General features: G+C 47.8%; 1 protein-coding gene across 1 annotated transcript in view; it reads left to right on the top strand.

Annotated features, from left to right (window-relative positions):
- The window catches only part of CFI (complement factor I), a 114,751-nt gene that overhangs the window by 25,206 nt on the left and 64,855 nt on the right, over positions 1–24,690 (top strand). Inside the window, exon 2 of the mRNA XM_068281427.1 lies at positions 20,005–20,118. Within this exon, the coding sequence (XP_068137528.1) occupies positions 20,005–20,118 (114 nt within the window). The remainder of the gene's footprint in view (positions 1–20,004; positions 20,119–24,690) is intronic.

The following is a 24,690-nucleotide window of genomic DNA, read 5'->3' as shown; positions in this document are numbered from 1 at the left end:
AGTGGCGGGTTCACAGAACAGGTATGCAGTGGCAGGATCACTGAACACAATAGGTATGCAGTGGCGTGTTCACTAAACAGGTATACAGTGGCGGGTCCACTGAACAGAACAGGTATACAGTGGCGGGTCCACTGAACAGAACAGGTATACAGTGGCGGGTCCACTGAACAGAACAGGTATACAGTGGCGGGTTCACAGAACAGGTATACAGTGGCGGGTCCACTGAACAGAACAGGTATACAGTGGCGGGTTCACAGAACAGGTATGCAGTGGCAGGATCACTGAACACAATAGGTATGCAGTGGCGTGTTCACTAAACAGGTATACAGTGGCGGGTCCACTGAACAGAACAGGTATACAGTGGCGGGTCCACTGAACAGAACAGGTATACAGTGGCGGGTTCACAGAACAGGTATACAGTGGCGGGTCCACTGAACAGAACAGGTATACAGTGGCGGGTTCACAGAACAGGTATGCAGTGGCAGGATCACTGAACACAATAGGTATGCAGTGGCGTGTTCACTAAACAGGTATACAGTGGCGGGTCCACTGAACAGAACAGGTATACAGTGGCGGGTCCACTGAACAGAACAGGTATACAGTGGCGGGTCCACTGAACAGAACAGGTATACAGTGGCGGGTTCACAGAACAGGTATACAGTGGCGGGTCCACTGAACAGAACAGGTATACAGTGGCGGGTTCACAGAACAGGTATGCAGTGGCAGGATCACTGAACACAATAGGTATGCAGTGGCGTGTTCACTAAACAGGTATACAGTGGCGGGTCCACTGAACAGAACAGGTATACAGTGGCGGGTCCACTGAACAGAACAGGTATACAGTGGCGGGTCCACTGAACAGAACAGGTATACAGTGGCGGGTTCACAGAACAGGTATACAGTGGCGGGTCCACTGAACAGAACAGGTATACAGTGGCGGGTTCACAGAACAGGTATGCAGTGGCAGGATCACTGAACACAATAGGTATGCAGTGGCGTGTTCACTAAACAGGTATACAGTGGCGGGTCCACTGAACAGAACAGGTATACAGTGGCGGGTTCACTGAACAGGTATACAGTGGCGGGTCCACTGAACAGAACAGGTATACAGTGGAGGGTTCACTAAACAGGTATGCAGTGGCAGGTTCACTGAACACAACAGGTATGCAGTGGCAGGTTCACTGAACACAACAGGTATGCAGTGGCGGGTTCACTGAACAGGTATACAGTGGCGGGTCCACTGAACAGAACAGGTATACAGTGGCGGGTCCACTGAACAGAACAGGTATACAGTGGCGGGTCCACTGAACAGAACAGGTATACAGTGGCGGGTTCACAGAACAGGTATACAGTGGCGGGTCCACTGAACAGAACAGGTATACAGTGGCGGGTCCACAGAACAGGTATGCAGTGGCAGGATCACTGAACAGGTATGCAGTGGCAGGATCACTGAACAGGTATGGAGTGGCAGGATCACAGTACAGGTATGCAGTGGGCTGAGGGCTCACTGAACAGAACAGGTATGCAGTGGCAGGATCACTGAACAGGTATGGAGTGGCAGGATCACAGTACAGGTATGCAGTGGGCTGAGGGCTCACTGAACAGAACAGGTATGCAGTGGCAGGATCACTGAACAGGTATGCAGTGGCAGGATCACTGAACAGGTATGCAGTGGCAGGATCACAGTACAGGTATGCAGTGGGCTGAGGGCTCACTGAACAGAACAGGTATGCAGTGGCAGGATCACTGAACAGGTATGGAGTGGCAGGATCACAGTACAGGTATGCAGTGGGCTGAGGGCTCACTGAACAGAATAGGTATGCAGTGGCAGGATCACTGAACAGGTATGCAGTGGCAGGATCACTGAACAGGTATGCAGTGGCAGGATCACAGTACAGGTATGCAGTGGCAGGATCACAGTACAGGTATGCAGTGGGCTGAGGGCTCACTGAACAGAACAGGTATGCAGCCAGGAAGAAGTTAAGCCTAACTAATCTTTCCCTATATGAGAGACTGCAGCAGCTCGCCCTACTCTCACTAATGCAGGCACACGAGTGGCCGTAATGGCCGCCGCTGCCTGCCTTATATAAGGGGGGGTGGGGCTCCAGGGGCTAGTGTAGCCTAATTGGCTACACTGGGCCTGCTGACTGTGATGTAGAGGGTCAAAGTTGACCCTCAGTGCATTATGGGGCGAACCGAACTTCTTCCGCAAAAGGTTCGCGTGCGGTACCCGCACGCGAACCACCTACGTTCGCGCGAACCACGTTCGCCGGCGAACCGTTCGGCCCAACTCTAATGAAGTCCCAGTCCACTCTATCAAATGCTTTTTCAGCGTCTGTGGATAATAGTAGGGTAGGAGTGGACCGGGACCTCACCCAGTGAAGGATATTTAACGTTCGAATTGTATTGTCCCTTGCCTCCCTTCCCGGTATGAAGCCCACCTGGTCTGGATGTACCAATTCTGGTAGGAATGGGGCCAATCGATTAGCTATCATTTTTGCATAGAGCTTGAGGTCAACATTGAGGAGAGATATTGGTCTGTAGCTTTGGCATTGGGAAGGGTCTTTTCCTGGTTTAGGTAGGACTGATATGTGAGATTCCAACATCTGGGCTGGAAACCGACCCTGGTCAGGGGGCAGCTCGGAGATGGCATTAAATGCTTTCAACATGAAAGGCATTAGAACACATTGAAATTTTTTATAATATTCAGGGGAGTATCCATCCGGGCCAGGGGCTTTACCTGATGGGATATGTGACATAGCAGTGCTCAGCTCATCTTCCGTAAAGGGGTCTTCAAGGTCTTTAGATTGGGGATGTGTTAGGGTGGGCATACCTGAGTTCCGGATGTATTCGGCCGTTTCCGATCTACTGTTTGTACGTATGGGTCTACCCGTAGGGGGAGGGAGGTTATACAGACTGGAGTAATATTCTCGGAAGGCCCTAGATATATCCTCATACTTATGTAGCATTTTAGAGTGTTTGTTTTTGATTCCCGCAATATAGTTAGAAGTTTGTTGTGTTTTGAGGGCCCTAGCCAAAATAGAACTACACTTATTCCCGAACTCGTAAAACGTGCGTCGGCATCTTTCTGCTGCATATTTGGCTTTGTGAAATAGGAGGTTTTTGAGGATCTCCCTTTGTTTGGAGAGGTCCGATAGGGTTGCAGAGGTCAGATTTTGTTTATGTTGTAGTTCAAGATTTTTAATGGAGGATAGAGTGTCTTGTATCTCTTTCTCCCTTGCCCGTTTCCTCCTTGCTCCTTCTCTAATCAGCAGGCCTCGTGCAAAGCATTTATGAGTTTCCCATAATATGAGTGGCGATGTATCTTCCCTGTTGTTTATTTGGAAGAATTCTTCCAATTCACTTTTAAATTTTTGAAAAAATGCTTTGTCTTGGAGTAAAGTGTTGTTGAGGCGCCATGTGCTGGGGCCTTTTCTGCAGTTTCCTAAGGCGAGATCCACCGACACCGGTGCATGGTCTGATAGGGAGATGTTGCCAATTTCGGGTGAGGCAGAGACAGATAACAGATTGTGGGAGATAAATATATAGTCAATTCTAGAGTAGGAGTTATGGGGGAATGAGAAGAATGTATAATCTTTTTGGGAAGGGTTGTGTAGTCGCCAAACATCTATTAGTTGCATATCATGGAGAAGCGTTTTGCACTTATGTAGAAGCCGTCGAGAGATCGGAGACTTTTGAGAAGAGGAGTCCAGGGTAGGGTCAAGAGTTAGGTTAAGATCGCCCCCTATGACAATACTACCTTCCGCGAATGTGGATAATTTGGATAAAAAAGTCTGAAGGAAAGTGACCTGTAGGGAGTTGGGGGCGTAGTAGGAGCCAATTGTAATCTTTTGATTAAACACCGTCCCTTTGATTAGATTAAATCGACCCTTGGGGTCATTGTATTCTGCGGAGAGGAAAAAGGGGGTGTCTTTAGATATCAAGATGGCTGTCCCTTTTGTTTTAGTATCCTGCGGAGTGCTGTAATATGCATATTTGTAATATTTGTTTAGCAATTTAGGTGGTTTGGGGCCTTTAAAATGAGTTTCTTGTAAACAGATGAAATTGGCTTTCTCTTTATGGCATAGGCTGAGGATAGAGGATCTCTTTTCGGGTACATTTAGCCCCTTGGCGTTCAGGGATAGCAGTTTAAGTGACTGCTGGAATGTGAACCAGTCCAGGACGGACCCCCTGACATATGGGAAGGGTAGAGGCTGGGGTAAGAGAAAGGGTAGTTAGAGGGAAGAGAGAAAGAATCAGAAATGAAAGTAGAGCAATGCGTGTAAGAAACCACGCCAAAGGCAAAGGTAATGTACAGACAGTACACAAATTACCTGTGGCCCACATAGTGGGCTATCTGTTGGGGTGTATTAACACTTCTTTACAGGAAATACCAAGCTTCCTGTATATGTGGCGATTGCCGTGGGGTAAGAGAGACCACACCCATGAAGGATGCGTGCCACCGAACCCCCGAATCACCCGTGCACCCTTTACTATAATTGAGTCTATCAGTAACAATCATAAACGTCAACCCTCTTATTCTCCCATAGTAAGGAAGTAGTGGAGTACTGGGATATCTCCACATAAAAGTGCAAGAGATTTGTTCTCCCCTCCCTCCCCAAGGTCCAGCATTCCTCGTTGATCTTTCTCCCTCAGCCCTGAGTTGGCACCTTATATCTTCCGAGTGCCCCTTGTACGTTCGTGATATATTGGATAAACTGCATTAGAAATATGAGATAATCAGCTACTCCCCCTTGCATCAAAGTTCTAGGGGTATTGCTAGTTTATCTATCCGAGACAGATGAGCCCCCTGAGGGATTCTGATGCCTGGCATTCCCCCTCCCCATCCCCCCATGCTAGGTACCCTGCTCCACGCCCCCCAGGCCGGTCAAAGCATCCCCCTCCCGGGAGGGGGACGCGGAAGTCCGTCATTGCATCCAAGGGGGGACCGGGAGGGCGGCAGCCGCACCCCGCCCCAGACCCCCCGGGGAGACAAGCAATAGATCCCCTGTAACAAGTATATGCATGCCAAGCAGAGGCCCGGCACATGTCGCCCCCAGGCCCCATGTCCCCGACCACCAGGGGGATGCTCCACCGCTGGAGTCACATCATAGGTAGCAGGAGAAGGGGGGGCCCAGCGACGGCCCGAGAGCACACGGCCACCACACCGCCGCCGCCACAGGGGATCCTAGATCCCGAGATAGGTTAATCCTCAAGAGGTAGTGAGTTTACGAGGTGATTTGAGGAAGTGGCGTGCAGCGGCCGGCAGCCCCGCGCCCCCCAGCCCCCGCCGGGCCCCCCGCAAGAACATGGGCCTCGCATTGTTAACCCAAAATGGCGCCAAGTGGGCAACATAGTTGTCACAGGGCAGGAAGGGTGGGTCCCATCACTAACCGTCTATCATGTTCAGCATAACAGTTATATAGCATCAATCATTTTACCCTTCTAATCATATTATAAGCACAATATACATAACCTCATATAACTCATTTATATTAGAACTCAAGTACTCAGAAGACTGAAGATGGAAGGATCCAAAATGAGTGTAAAATGGCATTACAAGTCTAAAGGCCCGGGGGATCTGCAGGGGGGTCGAAAACTAAGTCCAGCAGGGTCACCCGAGGGGGCCAGAACACGGCTCCAAAGGAGGTCGGGAAGTTCCTTGGTGAAAATAGCTGGTTTCTGGGTAAGGGGAGTAGTATGCAGCAAGTAAATGCCTTAATGTGTAAACCACATTCATGTGCGTAGCTGCTACGGGGGGAAACACACGAAAGCCAGGTGTAGCTGGGGGTAGAAAAATCACATAATATGATCAAATGTCAGATTGCGAGGTTAGCTGGAAGCCGGGTAATGTGAGGAGGGAAGAGTGTCAACAAAGCAGGAGACAGTCGTACTCACTCAGCCTTAACGGCGTGGCCCGCGTTTCTTCTGCGGGCGTGTAACCTCCAGTGAGTCCGGATCCCATTCGGGGAGTTCCACCGTGTCCATAGAGAAGGCTTTAAATAGATCAGGTAACTCGCCGGGGTGGCGCAGGCTGAAGGATTTGGATCCGTGCTTCATGACTAGCTGGAAAGGAAATCCCCAGAAGTATGTTGCTCCCATGTTTTGTAGAGCTTGAATCAAAGGCTTCAAGGCCCTGCGCTGTATCAGGGTGGATGGCGCCAAGTCTTGAAAGAGGGTGATCTCGGTTCCCCGCCAGGTAATGGGGCCTGCGTTTCGGGCGGCTTTCATGATGCTGTCTTTATCAGAGAAGTTATGTAGCCTGCAGATGATGTCTCTCGGAGGCTCGTTATCAGCAGGCATGGCCCTTAGCGCCCTGTGCGCTCGGTCAAATTTTAGCCGCTGGTCTGCTGGTAAGTTCAGTAGGTCATTAAAGATGGCGCGTATTGTGGGTATGATATCCTCCGCAGTTACAGTTTCAGGAACGCCACGTATCCTAATGTTGTTGCGGCGGTTCCTGTTCTGTAGATCCTCCATTTGGGAGCGCAGGACGCGATTATGTGTGAGCTGCTTTTCTTTTGCTTCTTTCAGCTGCTTTACTTCTGCCTGTAATGTCGCAAGGCTGCTTTCCACTGAAGTAACTCTGTCGGACAGGCCTGTGATATCGGAGTGGATGGCGGCTATCTCTGCCTTCGTGGATGTGACTATCCGCTCCGTTTGCTCATCCAGGTCCTGTTTGGTAGGGAGACTACGGAGGTACCTCCAGATGTCTTCAAGATTACACAGCGCTGCAGGGCCTGCTTTCATAGATGAAGAGGTTTGTGAGGAAGAAGGCGCAACATCCGCCATATTTGAGGCCTCTGTAGCCGGTCCGAGAGCCTGGAAATATCGGGTCACCGGTCTCTGGGTCGGGGTTGGAGGACACCGATCAGTAGCAGAGGTCTTCTTGTCACCCTTCATACCACTCCGGGGACGTATAGAGTCGGTTTTTGTAGCTGAAATAGCTTCTAACGGTGCACGGGGTCGGGAGCTCAGCACACGCACGTCTTTACTCCTCCATAGTTGGCTCCGCTCTCCCACCTGCTTTTTTCGAAGGGTGGACGTCGTCCACCCTAGCATGTGTGGAAGAAGAGAGCACAGTGAAGGGGGAGCGTTGGGCACAGCGGCAGAGAATGGTGGACGTCTCCCCCTCCCCCCCCCCCCCCTTCCCTCACCTTGGGGCTCCCCCTTCCTCACTCTCCCCTCCAGAACTAAAATTTGCGCGGCTGGCAGCGGGTATTACCTCTTCCTCGTTCCAAGTGCAGAGGAAGTTCTGTGTGCCGCTGCTCTGGTCTAGACTAGACCAGACTAGCGGCAGTGGAGTGCCCCCTCTCACGCCGGAAGGAGGAAGTGGTAAGTCCCACCCGCTGCCAGCCGCCGCAAATTTTAGTCCTGGAGGGGAGAGTGAAGAAGGGGGAGCCCCAAGGTGAGGGAGGGGGGGGGACGTCCCCCCCCCCTGCACTGCCTCCACTCCTGCTGGGGGACACATAAACTCCTGGCTACCTATTCTGGGGATATCTATAGACCTGGCTACCTATGGGATACCTATAGACCTGGCTACCTATGGAACATATACACCTGGCCACCTATTTTGTGGACATCTACACACCTGGCTGCCTATGGGACATATATACACCTGGCCACCTTTTCTGGGGACATCTATACACCTGGCTACCTATTCTGGGGACAACTATTCTCATGGCTACTTATACTGGGGACACCTATAGACCTGGCTACCTATGCTGGGGGTACCTATTTTGAGGGAACTGCTGTAAGATTATCTGCATTTTTGGGGAACCGCTGTTAATAGATTATGCGTATTTTGGGGAACAGCTGCCACATTATGTGTATGTTTGTGGGACCACTGCTGTCGGATTACATGTATTTTGGGTGTCACGTGTATTTTGGGTGATCCGCTGCCAGGTTTTGCGTATTTTGGGGAACTGTTTCCAGATTATGTGTATGTTGGGGGAACTGCTGCTGCCACATTGTCTATTTTGGGGGAACCACTGCCATATTATCTGTATTTTGGAGGAACTTCTGCCAAATTACATGTCTTTTTGGTGAAATGCTGTCAGATTACATCTATTTTGGGGGGATACACTACGGCAGAGCTCAAACTTCCCCGGCAGACCTTTTACATCACTGCTAAGGTCATGTATATTTGGCCCCACCCATGACCATGCCTATATTATGCTTGACCACGCCCATTTTTTGCACGCCGCGCTATGCACGGCGCAGGGGTTTTTAGGGTGAGTACCCTCACCTCTTTTCCCAGGAGTAGACCCCTGAACCCATAGGTAGTTTCACTGTATGCTGTTGAAATAGAAGTACCTCCTACCAAATCACTTGGATTTAGTCATTATTTTTGTTGACCAGAACAGATGTAGCAGACTGATGCTCCTTAGTTTCAGTACAACACTGAGGAAAATGCTTGGCGTCGGTATTGCACCTTTTTCTCAGGGTTAATTTTTTTTACTGAAATAGCAAACTTTTTGCCTGTTCTTTGGTCCCCCCTGCATCTGTTTCTTTGTTCCTTCTGACTGCATGTTCCATCCTGTATCTGTATTTGTATCTGTATCAGTCCCCTGTATGTGCCAAGCCCAATTCCGGGCACGACCCAGTCGTGCTTGGTGAGAATAAAGATTCTGATTCTGATATACTGAAATAGAAATAGGTTGTCATTGAAAAAGCCAATGACAAGCCTTCTGCTACTACAAATACATTTTACCTTTCATCGGTTAAGTCCAGTTATGCTCCTTTCACACTACATCTGTAACGTTGCAGAATAACTCTGCATGTCAATCAGCTGCCAAAACAATTCTTTGAGTCTGTTTACACTTATGCAATGTAACGGATCACGTTATTCTAACTCACTATATGCAGGCTTCAAATAACGTGTATGGGATAATGGTCTTTTGCAATTCACACACATTATAACGCATGCATTATGCAACACACATAGAGCTCCATTCACAAAAGTTTGATAACTGCTATACTGCTATCAAAACAGTTATCACGCGAGCTGCCGCGCGTTAGTTTGCGTGCTGTTCACGTGAAGCACACACGTGATCACGTGATAACCTTCGCTTATCACGTGAAGTAACACTGTTCTGTTCGCATGCATAGCTTTGTGCGCGGCAGCTCACGTGATAACTGCTGTGATAGCAGTTATCACGCTTTTGTGAATCGACCTCATAGTGTGAATGCAGCCTCAGTGTTGCTAGACGATTCTTGATTTTGTTGTAGATACTAGACCTTACACAACAGCATTATGAAGAATATTGGTGTATTTGCTGAGTGGTTTGCATGGCGTAACATTCACACACACAGACTTACTAATAGTTAAACATAAACAGTATAATGCATTTATAAAGTGGCTTCACACCCCTCATAGCAATTATAAGAATGTTTTGTATGTGGGTTCAATGAGTCTGGGTTGGTGAGGTGTATCGAGTCTGGTAATAATATGTTAAACCTATTTTAAGAAATAACATAGTTTCTGTCAGTGGTGCTCAGCAGAGCTCGAATATTCGAGTAGCTCGAATATTCGAGCTCTTTTTCAGCTATTCGAGCTCGGTATTCGAGCTCCGAATAGCTGCAGGTATTCGAATGGGCTATTCGAGTAAACTTGAATAGCTCATTCACTATTCGCACTATTCGAGCAAACAGCGCTATTCAAGCTCGAATACCGAACTCGAATAGCGTCATAGCCCAGATTGATGTCCTTAGAGCCAATCAGAGGGCTCCCAGGCCCTCTGACGGCAGCCAATCACTGAGGGGGACCCTGGCCAGCCCCTACCCTATAAATAGCGGCCGCCATGTTCGGTTTTTCCGTCCTTGCCTGACTTTGTACAGAGAGAGATCTGCTCCTTTGTGCTTTGGCTTAGCAAGAGCTTTATTGTGGTCTATCACCTAGCGTTTTTGCTCACATACACCTCCTATATACACCTATATTGTTGTTAGTTAGATAGACATTGTATTTTAGTTAGTAGCTTTTGTGTTACATAGAGAGAGACAGCTGCTGCAGGCTTACAGCTTTAGGCCTCAGGGCCTGCCTGTGTGGGCAGCTGTTCTCTCCTGTCCTCTGTTTATTTCTCATCTATACCAGTATTTCTGCTGTCCTTTACTACTGATTGATTGTATTTTGTATTGTAGTTATATACTGTAACTGTACTAGGACACTCACTGTCACTGTTCATAGGCTAGCTCCTGCGTGTGCGTGCACTCACTGTCTGTGTACACACACTCTATTTCCTTCTGATTACTACTTATTATTGTAACTGCTAGTTGTACTTCCTGACTGTTACTACTTACTTACTGTACTAGGGACACTCACTCAGTCACTGTTCATAGGCTAGCTCCTGCGCGTGTTTGCGCGTGCGTGCACTCACTGTACACACACTCTATTTCCTTCTGATTACTACTTATTATTGTAACTGCTAGTTGTACTTCCTGACTGTTACTACTTACTTACTGTACTAGGGACACTCACTCAGTCACTGTTCATAGGCTAGCTCCTGCGCGTGTTTGCGCGTGCGTGCACTCACTGTCTGTAGTGTACACACACTCTATTTCCTTGTGATTACTACTGATTATTGTAACTGCTAGTTGTACTTCCTGACTGTTACTACTTACTTACTGTACTAGGGACACTCACTCAGTCACTGTTCATAGGCTAGCTCCTGCGCGTGTTTGCGCGTGCGTGCACTCACTGTCTGTAGTGTACACACACTCTATTTCCTTGTGATTACTACTTATTATTGTAACTTCTAGTTGTACTTCCTGACTGTTACTACTTACTTACTGTACTGGGGACACTCACTCAGTCTCTGTTCATAGGCTAGCTCCTGCGCGTGTTTGCGCGTGCGTGCACTCACTGTCTGTAGTGTACACACACTCTATTTCCTTGTGATTACTACTGATTATTGTAACTGCTAGTTGTACTTCCTGACTGTTACTACTTACTTACTGTACTAGGGACACTCACTCAGTCACTGTTCATAGGCTAGCTCCTGCGCGTGTTTGCGCGTGCGTGCACTCACTGTCTGTAGTGTACACACACTCTATTTCCTTGTGATTACTACTTATTATTGTAACTTCTAGTTGTACTTCCTGACTGTTACTACTTACTTACTGTACTAGGGACACTCACTCAGTCTCTGTTCATAGGCTAGCTCCTGCGCGTGTTTGCGCGTGCGTGCACTCACTGTCTGTAGTGTACACACACTCTATTTCCTTGTGATTACTACTGATTATTGTAACTGCTAGTTGTACTTCCTGACTGTTACTACTTACTTACTGTACTAGGGACACTCACTCAGTCACTGTTCATAGGCTAGCTCCTGCGCGTGTTTGCGCGTGCGTGCACTCACTGTCTGTAGTGTACACACACTCTATTTCCTTGTGATTACTACTTATTATTGTAACTTCTAGTTGTACTTCCTGACTGTTACTACTTACTTACTGTACTAGGGACACTCACTCAGTCACTGTTCATAGGCTAGCTCCTGCGCGTGTTTGCGCGTGCGTGCACTCACTGTCTGTAGTGTACACACACTCTATTTCCTTGTGATTACTACTGATTATTGTAACTGCTAGTTGTACTTCCTGACTGTTACTACTTACTTACTGTACTAGGGACACTCACTCAGTCACTGTTCATAGGCTAGCTCCTGCGCGTGTTTGCGCGTGCGTGCACTCACTGTCTGTAGTGTACACACACTCTATTTTCTTGTGATTACTACTTATTATTGTAACTTCTAGTTGTACTTCCTGACTGTTACTACTTACTTACTGTACTAGGGACACTCACTCAGTCTCTGTTCATAGGCTAGCTCCTGCGCGTGTTTGCGCGTGCGTGCACTCACTGTCTGTAGTGTACACACACTCTATTTCCTTGTGATTACTACTTATTATTGTAACTTCTAGTTGTACTTCCTGACTGTTACTACTTACTTACTGTACTAGGGACACTCACTCAGTCTCTGTTCATAGGCTAGCTCCTGCGCGTGTTTGCGCGTGCGTGCACTCACTGTCTGTAGTGTACACACACTCTATTTCCTTGTGATTACTACTGATTATTGTAACTGCTAGTTGTACTTCCTGACTGTTACTACTTACTTACTGTACTAGGGACACTCACTCAGTCACTGTTCATAGGCTAGCTCCTGCGCGTGTTTGCACGTGCGTGCACTCACTGTCTGTAGTGTACACACACTCTATTTCCTTGTGATTACTACTTATTATGGTAACTTCTAGTTGTACTTCCTGACTGTTACTACTTACTTACTGTACTAGGGACACTCACTCAGTCTCTGTTCATAGGCTAGCTCCTGCGCGTGTTTGCGCGTGCGTGCACTCACTGTCTGTAGTGTACACACACTCTATTTCCTTGTGATTACTACTGATTATTGTAACTGCTAGTTGTACTTCCTGACTGTTACTACTTACTTACTTACTGTACTAGACAGTCACTCAGTCACCTCGCCCACCAACCCACTCCATTAAAGTACCCCACTTTTCACCCGCCCTTTTAAAAAACCTTTGTGTTTACGCCCAAAACATCGAAGATGTCTGGAAGTGGCAGCCAGCGCGGTTTGGGCAAGGGGAAGGGCAGCAAGGGAATCAGGAGGAGAGGGAGCAGCATTGCGGCAAGCCGCGGGCGCGGCCGCGCCACCATGCACAGTTCCGCAGCAGCAGCGTCAGTGGCTAACATTCCTCCTATAGCCACTGGCCGTGGACGCCTTGGGCGCCGCCCAGCAGGAGCATCTGCAACTCACGCTGCAGAGACACAGCAGCAGCAGCGTGTAGCACCTGCTCCGATTTTCCTCCAGCCGGGTCGGAAACGTCCCATTGAGGAAAAGGATGCAGACACTGTGGTGCAACTGATGACGGAGGATGAGCAGCCCGCCATCAGCTCTGCATCCGAGGCCTCCACCCTCACCACCACCACCACCACCCCTGTTCGCAGCAGCCGCCCAGCAGGGCCTGGGGAGGAGGCCAGTTCACCGTCAGTCGCCGACCTGTCACTCAGCAGTCTTTTTACCCCAGGCACCATCAGGGTATTGTCTGCTGTTGTTGGCGATTTTGAGGAGGAGATGCTGATGGGCACTTTGGGGGAGGAGGGATTGGACAGCAAGACTGTGGCGACAGTCAAGCAGCCCATCCATGCATCAGGAGAGGAGTTTGGGGGGTCATCATCCCAGCAGGACATGTTTCAGGAGGGGGAGGATGATGATGACACGGTGACAGACAGAGACTGGGTGCCACCAGCTCCAGGGGATGTCGTCATCAGCAGCTCTGAGGAGGAGGAGGAGGATGCGCTTGTGGGCCTTGCAAGGAGGTTCCCAATCTTTGCCTCTGAGGAAGCTTTTTTAGCGAAACAGCTGTCAGGCATCCCCTCACCCCCACTGTACCCCGCGTGTCAGCACACCGTGGATTAAAAGGTATTTCTATTTTTTCAACTGTGCCTCCATTTTTCTCTTCATTGTCAATTGCTTAAGTGTATGCTCTGGAGAGCACGTTGATTATGGAGTACGCAATCCGGTGAACCCAGTGCCACCCACCCACATCTGGTGCCAGTCTGTCTCTCCCTTATACAAGGCAAGGAGGCGCATCATTGCAAGCATTGGCAGCAGTAGGCAGGTCCCACAGCCTGCTGGTGTCTCAGGCTCAGCAGCAGTAGCAGCAGCATCTGCCAGTACCACCACCAGCCGCACCCAAGCCCCCCCCCCCAACCACCACAGGGAGACAGGCAGCAGCAGTTCTATGCCGTAGGGGGTTGTTTTTGTCACCAATCTGGCGATTTTTCACCATGCCCACAGTGTACAGCAAGTACGCCACTTGCAACCACTGTCAGCGGAAGTTGAGCAGAGGTGCAGACCCCTTAAAGTTCAGCACCAGCTCGCTCATCAACCACCTTGCTGCGAAACATTTCCACCAGCATGAGGAGTTCCAGAGGCTGAAGGCATCTGGTGCTGGCAGTGGCACCACACCCATCACTGCACAGCCTTCAGCAGCAGCAGCAGCAGCAGCAGCAACAGCAGCCACCCGCCCTCCTGCTCCTCCAGCAGCACCAGCAGGAGTGCGGAAACGCACTGCTCCTCCCCCCTCTGCAACTCCTGCCGCCGACACTGAGGCCTGTTCTGGCAGCCAGTCCTCAGTGGCCTCCTCTGCTGTGTCCGCTGATTCCCGTGCCAGCAAAAGGCCACGCCAGAGCCTTTTGAGCGAGTCCTTCCAGGGGTGGTTAGGGCTCTGCCTCCCAGCAGCCGTCGCGTGCGGCAGCTGAACGGCTTGCTGGCACGGGCCATGTGCTCCCAACTCCTGCCGTACACGCTCGTGCAGGAGGGGAGCGACATGCGTGCGCTGCTTGCTTGTGCAGCCCCAGACTGGCAGCTCCCCAGCAGACACTTCTTCGCCCGCAAGGCCATTCCTGCACTGCACCGCTTCGTGATGGCCAATGTGGAGCGAGGGCTGGAGCACGCGGTTGGTGAAAGGGTCCACGTCACCATGGACTCCTGGAGCAGCCGCTTCGGGACAGGCCGCTACCTGTCCTTCACTGTCCACTGGGTCAGCTTGGTGGAAGGGGGTGAGGATGGGAGAGCAGCAGCGGGCACAGCAGCAGCAGCAACACAGTGGGTGGTGCCACCCCGCAGGGTCAGGGGAACTGCAGCAGGTTCCTCCGATCCTCTGCCATCCTCCGGCACACCTGGCCAAACCCCCCGCCTCAGCAGCAGCGTGAAGGCCCGTCACTGCCAAGCGCTGCTGCACTTGGTCAGCCTTGGGAAGACCAAGCTGACGGCAACCCATGTGTTGGCCAAACTCCAGGAGCAGGAGAGGATTTGGCTGACCCCCAGAGGCCTCAGAGTCGGAGAGGTGGTGGCCGACAATGGGGCCAATCTGGTTGCCGCAATAGACAGGGGAAACCTGACCCACATCCCCTGTCTTGCCCACGTGCTGAACCTGGTGGTGCAGAAGTTCTTGCGCACCTACCAGGGGATGGGCGAACTGCTGGAAACGGCAAGGAACGTTGTGCGTCACTTCCGGCGCTCGGCTGCAGCCTGTGCGAGCCTGGAAGACGTGCAAAAGGAGCTGGAGCTGCCACGCCATCGGCTGATCCTTAACGTTCTGACTCGCTGGAACTCCACCCTGGCGATGTTGGAGCGTCTGGTTGAACAGGAGCACGCTGTCAACCAGTACCTTGCCCTGGCCACTGTTTCCGCCGCTCAGAGAAGGGACAAGACCAGCAACATCCCGTCCATCGTCCCCGATGATGACTGGAGGCACATGCAGCAGGTGTGCTTAGTGCTGGCTCCCTTTCTGCAGGCCACTAACATGGTGAGCAGGGACCATGCTATGGTCTGCGAGTGGGTGCCCCTGGTTTGTCTGCTGAACAGGGCCCTCGATGCTTTGCTGGAACAGGGAGCGGCAGCCTTGGACCAGCAGGAGCGGCAAGCAGCTGCACAGTCCACCTCTGAGGGGGAGGAGGAGGAGGACTTGGTGGAGGTCCCTGACCTTGCTGCTGATGAGGGGGATCAGCACAGCGCAGCTGAGTTGGTGCGGGGGTGGAGAGAGGATGAGGCGGCAGAGGAGGAGGATGAGGACAGCAGCACTGCCATCGATGTGCCAGCACACGTGGCCCGCCTCTTCCCAATGGCAGCGCACATGCTGGCGTGCCTGCGCAGGGACCCCAGAGTGATCCAGATGAAGCAGAGGGAGGAGATCTGGATCAGCATGATGTTGGACCCACGCCTCAAGGGGAAGTTGAGCCAGTTCCTGCCGCCTGCAGGAGGAGACCCAGCGCAACAAATAAGGAGCTTGCAGCAGGCCCTTGTTGAGCGCTTGGAGGAAGCCTTCCCCCAGCCTTCCACCCCCACTGTCCAGCCAGCACAGAGGCAGCAGCAGGTGCCTGCATCCAGCAGCAAGCGCCCCACAGACCTGCTGTCTCTCAGCCACCAGCTCTACAGGACTGTAGAGGCTCCGGCAGCAGTGACTAGAGAGGAGGTGCATGCAGCAGCATCCTCCTCCGGTCACAGCCAGCGCCTGACCCGAATGGTGGCTGACTACATGGGGTCCTACAGCGGGCTTGACAGCGATGCCCCTTTTGATCCCATGGAGTATTGGGTCAAGCGCCTGGAGATCTGGAGCGAGCTGGCGCAGTACGCCCTGGAAGTGCTGTCCTGTCCCCCTTCCAGCGTGCTGTCCGAGCGCTGCTTCAGTGCAGCTGGTGGCGTGGTCCCTGAGAAACGCTCACGTCTGTCTCACAAGTCTGTGGACAGACTGACGTTTCTCAAGATGAACCAGGCGTGGGTGGAAGGCGAGTTCCTGGCCCCTGTTGTCGGCGAGAGGGGGACATGAACTGAAGAACCATCGTTAATGTGCCTTACCACCCTTTACCACCTCCTGGCTCCTGCTCACTAAGCCAGCCTGGTTCACTTTGACTATTACGTCGCCTGCAGCCACACATTTTACACCTACAGTGGGCTGCTGTGTACTGCGCTTCTGCTGTCTGTCTGTGTTTCCCACTGTCAGGGTACACAGATTTACCTTCTGCTGCCACTCTGCCACCAGCTATTACGTCAAACAATAGCTATATATCTGTGTAATTTGTTTTACAAACAAAACCAAAAAACCATTAAAAAAAAAGGTTTAATTTTTCTGAGGTGCCCGGGTTGAAAACTGTGTTGTCCCAGTTGTGTATTGGACACAAAATGTGGGCTGCACGACCGCTGTCTGGGACCTCCTGTTGTGTTTATTTACGCCCTGGTATCACCGCTAGGTACCAGGGCTATTATGTCACGCTGCCTGCCTGCTGCCACACTCACAATACTCCTCCATTCCTCCTGCTGCTGCTGCTGTCTGTCTGTGTTTCCCACTGCCAGGGTACACAGAATTACCTTCTGCTGCCACTCTGCCACCAGCTATTACGTCAAACAATAGCTGCTCACATAATTACTCCTCCATTCCTCCTGCTGCTGCTGCTGTCTGTCTGTGTTTCCCACTGCCAGGGTACACAGATTTACCTTCTGCTGCCACTATGCCACCAGCTATTACGTCAAACAATAGCTATATATCTGTGTAATTTGTTTTACAAACAAAACCAAAAAACCATACAAAAAAAAGGTTTAATTTTTCTGAGGTGCCCGGGTTGAAAACTGTGTTGTCCCAGTTGTGTATTGGACACAATGTGGGCTGCACGACCGCTGTCTGGGACCTCCTGTTGTGTTTATTTACGCCCTGGTATCACCGCTAGGTACCAGGGCTATTATGTCACGCTGCCTGCCTCATTGACTGCCTGCTGCCACACACTCATCCTCCTCCTCCTGCTGCTGAATTTACCTCCTGCTGTCTGTGTGTTTCCACTGCCAGGGAGCACATACAATGGCGCTTCCAACATGCGTGCACCACCAGCTATTTGTTACGCTCAAAAATAGCTGCATTTCTTTAAAAAAACAAAAAAATTATATATACTTTTTATTAATACTGTGTGATATTATTTTTAGAGGTGTCCGGGTTGAAAACTGTGTTGTCCCAGTTGTGTATTGGACATGAAGTGGGCTTCACGACCGCTGTCTGGAACCTCATGCTGTGTATTTACGGCCTGGTACCACCGCTAGGTACCACACAGCCTATTATGTCTCGCTGCCTGCCTCATTGACTGCCTGCTGCCACACAATCATCCGCCTCCTCCTGCTGCTGCTGAATTTACCTCCTGCTGTCTGTGTGTTTCCACTGCCAGGTAGCACATACAATGGTGCTTCCAACATGCGTGCGCCACCAGCTATTTATTACGCTCAAAAATAGCTGCATTTCTTTAAAAAAAATATATAAAAGAGAAATAAGTGAAGAAGAAGAAGACGATATAGAAAAAGAAGGAGAAGAAGAAGAAGAAGAAGAAGAAGAAGAAGAAGAAGGAGAAGAAGATGAAGAAGAAGAAGATGAAGAAGATGAAGAAGAAGAAGAAGATGAAGAAGATGAAGAAGATGAAGAAGAAGAAGATGAAGAAGATGAAGAAGATGTAGAAGAAGAAGATGAAGAAGATGAAGAAGAAGAAGATGAAGAAGAAGAAGATGAAGAAGATGAAGAAGAAGAAAAAGAAGATGAAGAAGAAGAAGAAGAAGAAGAAGAAGAAGATGAAGAAGATGAAGAAGAAGATGAAGAAGAAGATGAAGAAGATGAAGAAGATGAAGAAGAAGAAGATGAAGAAGATGAAGAAGATGTAGAAGAAGAAGATGAAGAAGAAGATGAAGAAGATGAAGAAGATGAAGAAGAAGAAGATGAAGAAGAAGAAGATGAAGAAGATGAAGAAGAAGAAAAAGAAGATGAAGAAGAAGAAGAAGAAGATGAAGAAGATGAAGAAGAAGATGAAGAAGAAGATGATGATGAAGAAGAAGAAGATGATGATGAAGAAGAAGAAGAAGAAGACAATATAGAAGAAGAAGAAGAAGATATAGAAGAAGATATAGAAGAAGAAGATATAGAAGAAGAAGATATAGAAGAAGAAGAAGAAGATATAGAAGATAAAAGAAGAAGAAGTATATACAGTACTAAACAAAATTCTGGACACAACTTCTCTTTCCACCTTTTTTTTTTAAAGGAACATCCCCACATAATCACTTGCTGTTGTTACTTGGAAAAAAAGATGTTTCTTGCATCATTCACCCTCAAAACAAGTGTTGGAAGCTATTTAAGGCCAATTCGAATAGTCAGCTCGAATAATGAGCTCGAATACCGACTCGAATAGTGAGCTCGAAGTCCGAGGTCGAATCGAATAGTAAAAAATATTCGACTCGAATATTCGACTGAATTCGAATAATTTACTATTCGAATTCGACCAAACTCGAATAATAAAAAGGGGTATCCGAGCATCACTAGTTTCTGTATATAATTTACCAATTTGTTAATGGTAACAACAAAACGAATTAATTTTGATTGGGAAATGGAGGGTGAAACAAAAGAATCCTCACCTGGGGTACCACAATGGGCAGAAACCCCGCCTGAAAGAAATGTTTTTAAATTTTGTAACAACTCCAAACACAAAGGAGACAAGGGACCTCTAAAATCTAAAAGTCATTAAGTGAGTGATTAAATAAACGAACTCCAAATACTTCCTTTTAATTAAAGATCATACAGTGACCACCCTGAGATAAGCTTGTGCATTTAGGTACACGGAGAAAAGCCACCTCCTCCCCACCGTGTCGCCTAAACCTTACCCATAAGTCCCCCCGCCCGGAAAGCATTTGTTCAGAAATTCTGGCACTCGGAATTGTACGATAAAATAACAGTTGCCAAGGCTTACCACAGCTTTACATAGTGGGCATTCCACGCATATGGCGGTGCCCTTTTTACCAGCTTCATCTCCAGCTATCACCCTTCACATCCAAATTTGAATTACATGTCTATGTGGATTTAGCTGATTACCTCTCTTTAAACTCCCAGTTCAATCAACTCCACCGTTCCTTCCACTTCAACTTTTTTAGACATGCATTCTGTCTAAATTAGGCTATTCCCTTCAGCCTGTGACCAAGCTCTGCTCCTTACAGAATATGAATTAAAAAACTTGTCGCCTCTATAAAGCTAATGCTTTATATAAAGCTTATGCATTTCTTTACCTCATTTCCTCTCTATGCCCTTGCACTGTAAGCTTTCAAGGACACGTCTTTTCTCAAAATTTGCTATGCGTTTTGTTAGATACAATTGTATTGGTCTCTGTGACTTTTTTGTTGTCTATCAACTCTATATTATGTAACCGTGTCTGTATTATGTATATGTTTGTTTTTTACCTTGTACGGAAATAGATGGCAATATATAAATGAGGCCTCATGGAGACCCACAGGGGGCCACTTGTAACTAACCTCTCCACACTCCAGTGACACACCAGGTGCTTAGAATTGAATCCCTACAATATTATGTATTTATATAGCTTTGGACTCTTCGTTGGCAATTCAGAATACATATTTATGTTACTGAGTATACACAGAAATTCTTACAATCTAATCCCTACCATATAATCTATTTTTATAGGCAGAAGCCTCCAGCCCTCCTGAGCCAGCTGACCGCGGACCTCAAGCCAGTGAGCCACAAGCTTCCAGCCATTCACTTCAGTCTGCAGAGAGTCAGTCCAAAGCCAAGAAAGAGGTGAGAAGTTACACAATGCAGTCCCTTCCATCATATCAATGACTGTCCTCAAAGGAGCTTACAATTTATTTAAGCTCTACAATACTATCTATTTACGGTATTTATCACTCACATCTTCTAAAGCACTATATAGAGTACACAGTCATGTCTGTTGTTGCAGAACACTGTTGTTGTGTCATTTTCTAAATTTTGATGGGTAACTTAGGTGGGTTCCAAACTATGCATTGGGTAGATCCTAATTTGTATCTTCACTGGTGGGCTCCAGTGTCCCAGTCAGTAACATCTCAATAAATTATAATATCGTCAAAAAGTTTATTTATTTCAGCAATTTTATTCAAAAAGTACAGATCTCCCCCAAATTTTTGAATAGGCTGTGTGGCACAAGTCTATCAAAATATGTGGAGAAACACCGCTCTACCCTCCATACCGCAACCATAGGTGTTGAACACCAAACTGCAGTTGAAATTGTTTCAAACGAAATCTACACACTCCAGGATAGAAGGTCCAAAAAGCTTTATTTAACAATAGCTGGGGCTATGATTAAGGACACTCAGTCCAAAACATGTAAGCCATTTTAATTGCTGTACCTGCTATTGTTAAACAAAAGCTTTTTGGATCTTCTATAAAGGAGTGTGTGGACTTTATTTGGAACACAATCTTATTGAGGCTGTTTTTATCCCTATTCTTTGTGCAAATTAATGCCACATTGTTTCCTTCCACTAAATTTTAATCAATATTTCCATCTCCATGTTGGGCTCTAGCAATATGGCGGTGCATCTGCGCGCAGGTTTTTCGCTTATGGGCACTCGGCTAAAATATGCCTCTCCATCTGTCCTACAATTTCCTTCTTCTGCACTGCTTTGTGTCTCCACATGACTCACACATCTTTGTCATGCAAAACAATTGTGACAAATTTGTTTTTATGCGTGTTTGAATGTGAATTTTTTACATCTGATTTTCAATTTCCAGAGAAACATGACATCATTGTTACTACACAGGAAATGGCAAGAACCATGTCATGAACAGATTTCAATAATGCATTCAATGGAAACTACTCAATTGAATTTGCATTGGTGTCAATGGAAATGTGAATTTTAGCAATGCAAATTCACATCAGTGGAAATAAGCCTATAGTAGGGCTCTTTTACACTACATGCAATTCAGATTTTCAGGCAATTGTACATGTGATTCCGATTCATATTTTTGATATGATTAAAAAAAGTCCTGCATGCTGCATTTTTTTTGTCAGTGTTTTTCTTCATGTGTTGCTAACATCCAGTGAATCACAAATTGGATCTGGAAATCGGCATTGCTATTGCAGTGTAAGGGCTCATTTCCATATGCACACTTTTAGCCAAGCTTATGGAAACGGGATCACAGAGACATAGACTGCACTCTCTGGTGTTTCCATACATGTGCTGTGATTCACCACTGAATGTTAGCGCATGGTTGCACGCAATTTGGTGCGATTGTGCCCTATAATGAATGGGATCGCAAGTGACACCTCGGGGAATCACGTGATGCAAAGCAGAGCCGCGCTGACACATGATCACCTGCGTTGAAAGTGGAAACAAGTCTTAAAAGAAGCCATAGCCACTTTTGTTTTCTGCACAAAATTTGGATGTGAAACTTTGCACGTGAAATGCAATTCCATTGACTTGCATTAGGTGTGTGGCAAATTCGCAAAAAAAAAGTAATTGCACACAAATTCTGTAAGAGGCCTAAGCCAAGCTTATACTGTACTAGGTCACACAAGAGGCAGGGGGAGACATAAGATGCAGTACTCACCAACTAGATGCCATGTACCATATACTGTTTTTCAGTAGCAATACCACAGAAACTGCAGAAATGGAAAGTTTTCCCTTGTGATAACATTAAAAATGACATAAAAGAACCCTAAAGCTGGCTACTAACGATCCAATTTTTAGTGAAAAATCGTTCGAGTGAACAGAAATTCTGATCGGATTGGTTGTAAATAATCTCAGTTGATGGGCACAATTGATAATGAACGATTATTTAAAAAAAATCGTCCGATTGAATTTTCGTCAAACCAAAATTTGGATTTTCTTGTTGGTCGTGATAGGAAGCAATGATTGGTTAGTTGATGGTGTAGTGAACGATTTTTCGTCCGATCAGAATGTCTGATCGCTCAAACGATTTTTCACTAGAAATTGGACCGTTAGTGCAGTGGCGTACCTAGGGCATTTGACACCCGGTGCTGGGTATTATAAGACACACCCCCCCCCCCCCCAAAAAAAAAGTAAAGGGGCAGAAAAATGGGCGTGGCCATGACCGGATGAGGGCGGAGCTAACTGTAATTTGACGTGAACCCGGGTGAGAGTGATATGGAGGCTGCCATATTTATTTCCTTTTAAACAATACTAGTTGCCCTGCTAATCTATTTGGCTGCAGTAGTGAACTGAATCACACCAGAAACAAGCATGCTTGTTCAGGGTCTGTGGTTGAAAGAATTAGAGGCAGAGGACCAGCACGGCAGCCAGGCAACTGGTATTGCTTAAAAGGAGATAAATATGGCAGCCTCAATATTATTCTCACCTCGGGTTCCCTTTAAAAGTGCAATGCAAAGACAGTGGGCCCAAGTTTTGGTGACCCTTTCCCCAGAAAATTCACATAATTGTGCAGGTTTTCTCAAGAAAATACACGTAATGTGTGCAGATTTGCCCAGAGAATACGTTCAATCATGTCGGCAGATTTGCCCAGAAAATACATGCAATCATGTCTGCAGATTTGCCCAGAGAATACGTTCAATCATGTCTGCAGATTTGCCCAGAAAATACATGCAATCATGTCTGCAGATTTGCCCAGAGAATACGTTCAATCATGTCTGCAGATTTGCCCAGAGAATACGTTCAATCATGTCTGCAGATTTGCCCAGAAAATACATGCAATCATGTCTGCAGATTTGCCCAGAGAATACGTTCAATCATGTCGGCAGATTTGCCCAGAAAATACATGCAATCATGTCTGCAGATTTGCCCAGAGAATACGTTCAATCATGTCGGCAGATTTGCCCAGAAAATACATGCAATCATGTCGGCAGATTTGCCCAGAAAATACATGCAATCATGTCGGCAGATTTGCCCAGAAAATACATGCAATCATGTCGGCAGATTTGCCCAGAAATTACATGCAATCATGTCTGCAGATTTGCCCAGAGAATACGCTCAATCATGTCGGCAGATTTGCCCAGAAAATACATGCAATCATATCGGCAGATTTGCCCAGAGAATACGTTCAATCATGTCGGCAAATTTGCCCAGAAAATACATGCAATCATGTCTGCAGATTTGCCCAGAGAATACGTTCAATCATGTCGGCAGATTTGCCCAGAAAATACATGCAATCATGTCGGCAGATTTGCCCAGAAAATACATGCAATCATGTCGGCAGATTTGCCCAGAAAATACATGCAATCATGTCGGCAGATTTGCCCAGAAAATACATGCAATCATGTCGTCAGATTTGCCCAGAAAATACATGCAATCACGTCGGCAGATTTGCCCAGAAAATACATGCAATCATGTCGGCAGATTTGCCCAGAAAATACATGCAATCACGTCGGCAGATTTGCCCAGAAAATACATGCAATCATGTCGGCAGATTTGCCCAGAAAATACATGCAATCATGTAGCAGATTTGACCAGAAAATACATGCAATCGTGTGGCAGACCTGTCCACAAAACACTTCAATCGTCAATAGTTGCCCCCAGTATAGCTAGTATAGTTGCCCCCTGTATAGCTAGTATATTTGCCCCCTGTATAGCTAGTATATTTGCCCCCTGTATAGCTGCCCCCAGTATAGCTAGTATAGCTGCCCCCAGTATAGCTAGTATAGCTGCCCCCAGTATAGCTAGTATAGCTGCCCCCAGTATAGCTAGTATAGTTGCCCCCAGTATAGCTGCCCCCAGTATAGCTGCCCCCAGTATAGCTAGTATAGCTGCCCCCCAGTATAGCTGCCCCCAGTATAGCGAGTATAGCTGCCCCCAGTATAGCTAGTATAGCTGCCCCCAGTATAGCTAGTATAGCTGCCCCCAGTATAGCTAGTATAGCTGCCCCCAGTATAGCTAGTATAGCTGCCCCCAGTATAGCTAGTATAGCTGCCCCCAGTATAGCTGTCCCCAGTATAGCTAGTATAGCTGCCCCCAGTATAGATAGTATAGCTGCCCCCAGTATAGCTAGTTTAGTTGCCCCCAGTATAGCTGGCCCCCAGTATAGCTGCCCCCAGTATAGCTAGTTTAGTTGCCCCCAGTATAGCTAGTTTAGTTGCCCCCAGTATAGCTGCCCCCAGTATAGCTAGTTTAGTTGCCCCCAGTATAGCTAGTATAGCTGCCCCAAGTATAGCTGCCCCCAGTATAGCTAGTTTAGTTGCCCCCAGTATAGCTAGTTTAGTTGCCCCCAGTATAGCCAGTACAGTTGCCCCCAGAATAGCTAGTATAATTGCCCCCAGAATAGCTAGTATAATTGCCCCCAGAATAGCTAGTATAATTGCCCCCAGTATAGCTAGTTTAGTTGCCCCCAGTGTGAGGAAAGCCTGGAAGGAGGGGTGGCGGG

This window comes from Hyperolius riggenbachi, chromosome 1 (assembly GCF_040937935.1).
Source record: "Hyperolius riggenbachi isolate aHypRig1 chromosome 1, aHypRig1.pri, whole genome shotgun sequence".
NCBI lineage: Eukaryota > Metazoa > Chordata > Amphibia > Anura > Hyperoliidae > Hyperolius > Hyperolius riggenbachi.
This window is presented reverse-complemented; position numbering and strand designations above follow the sequence as displayed.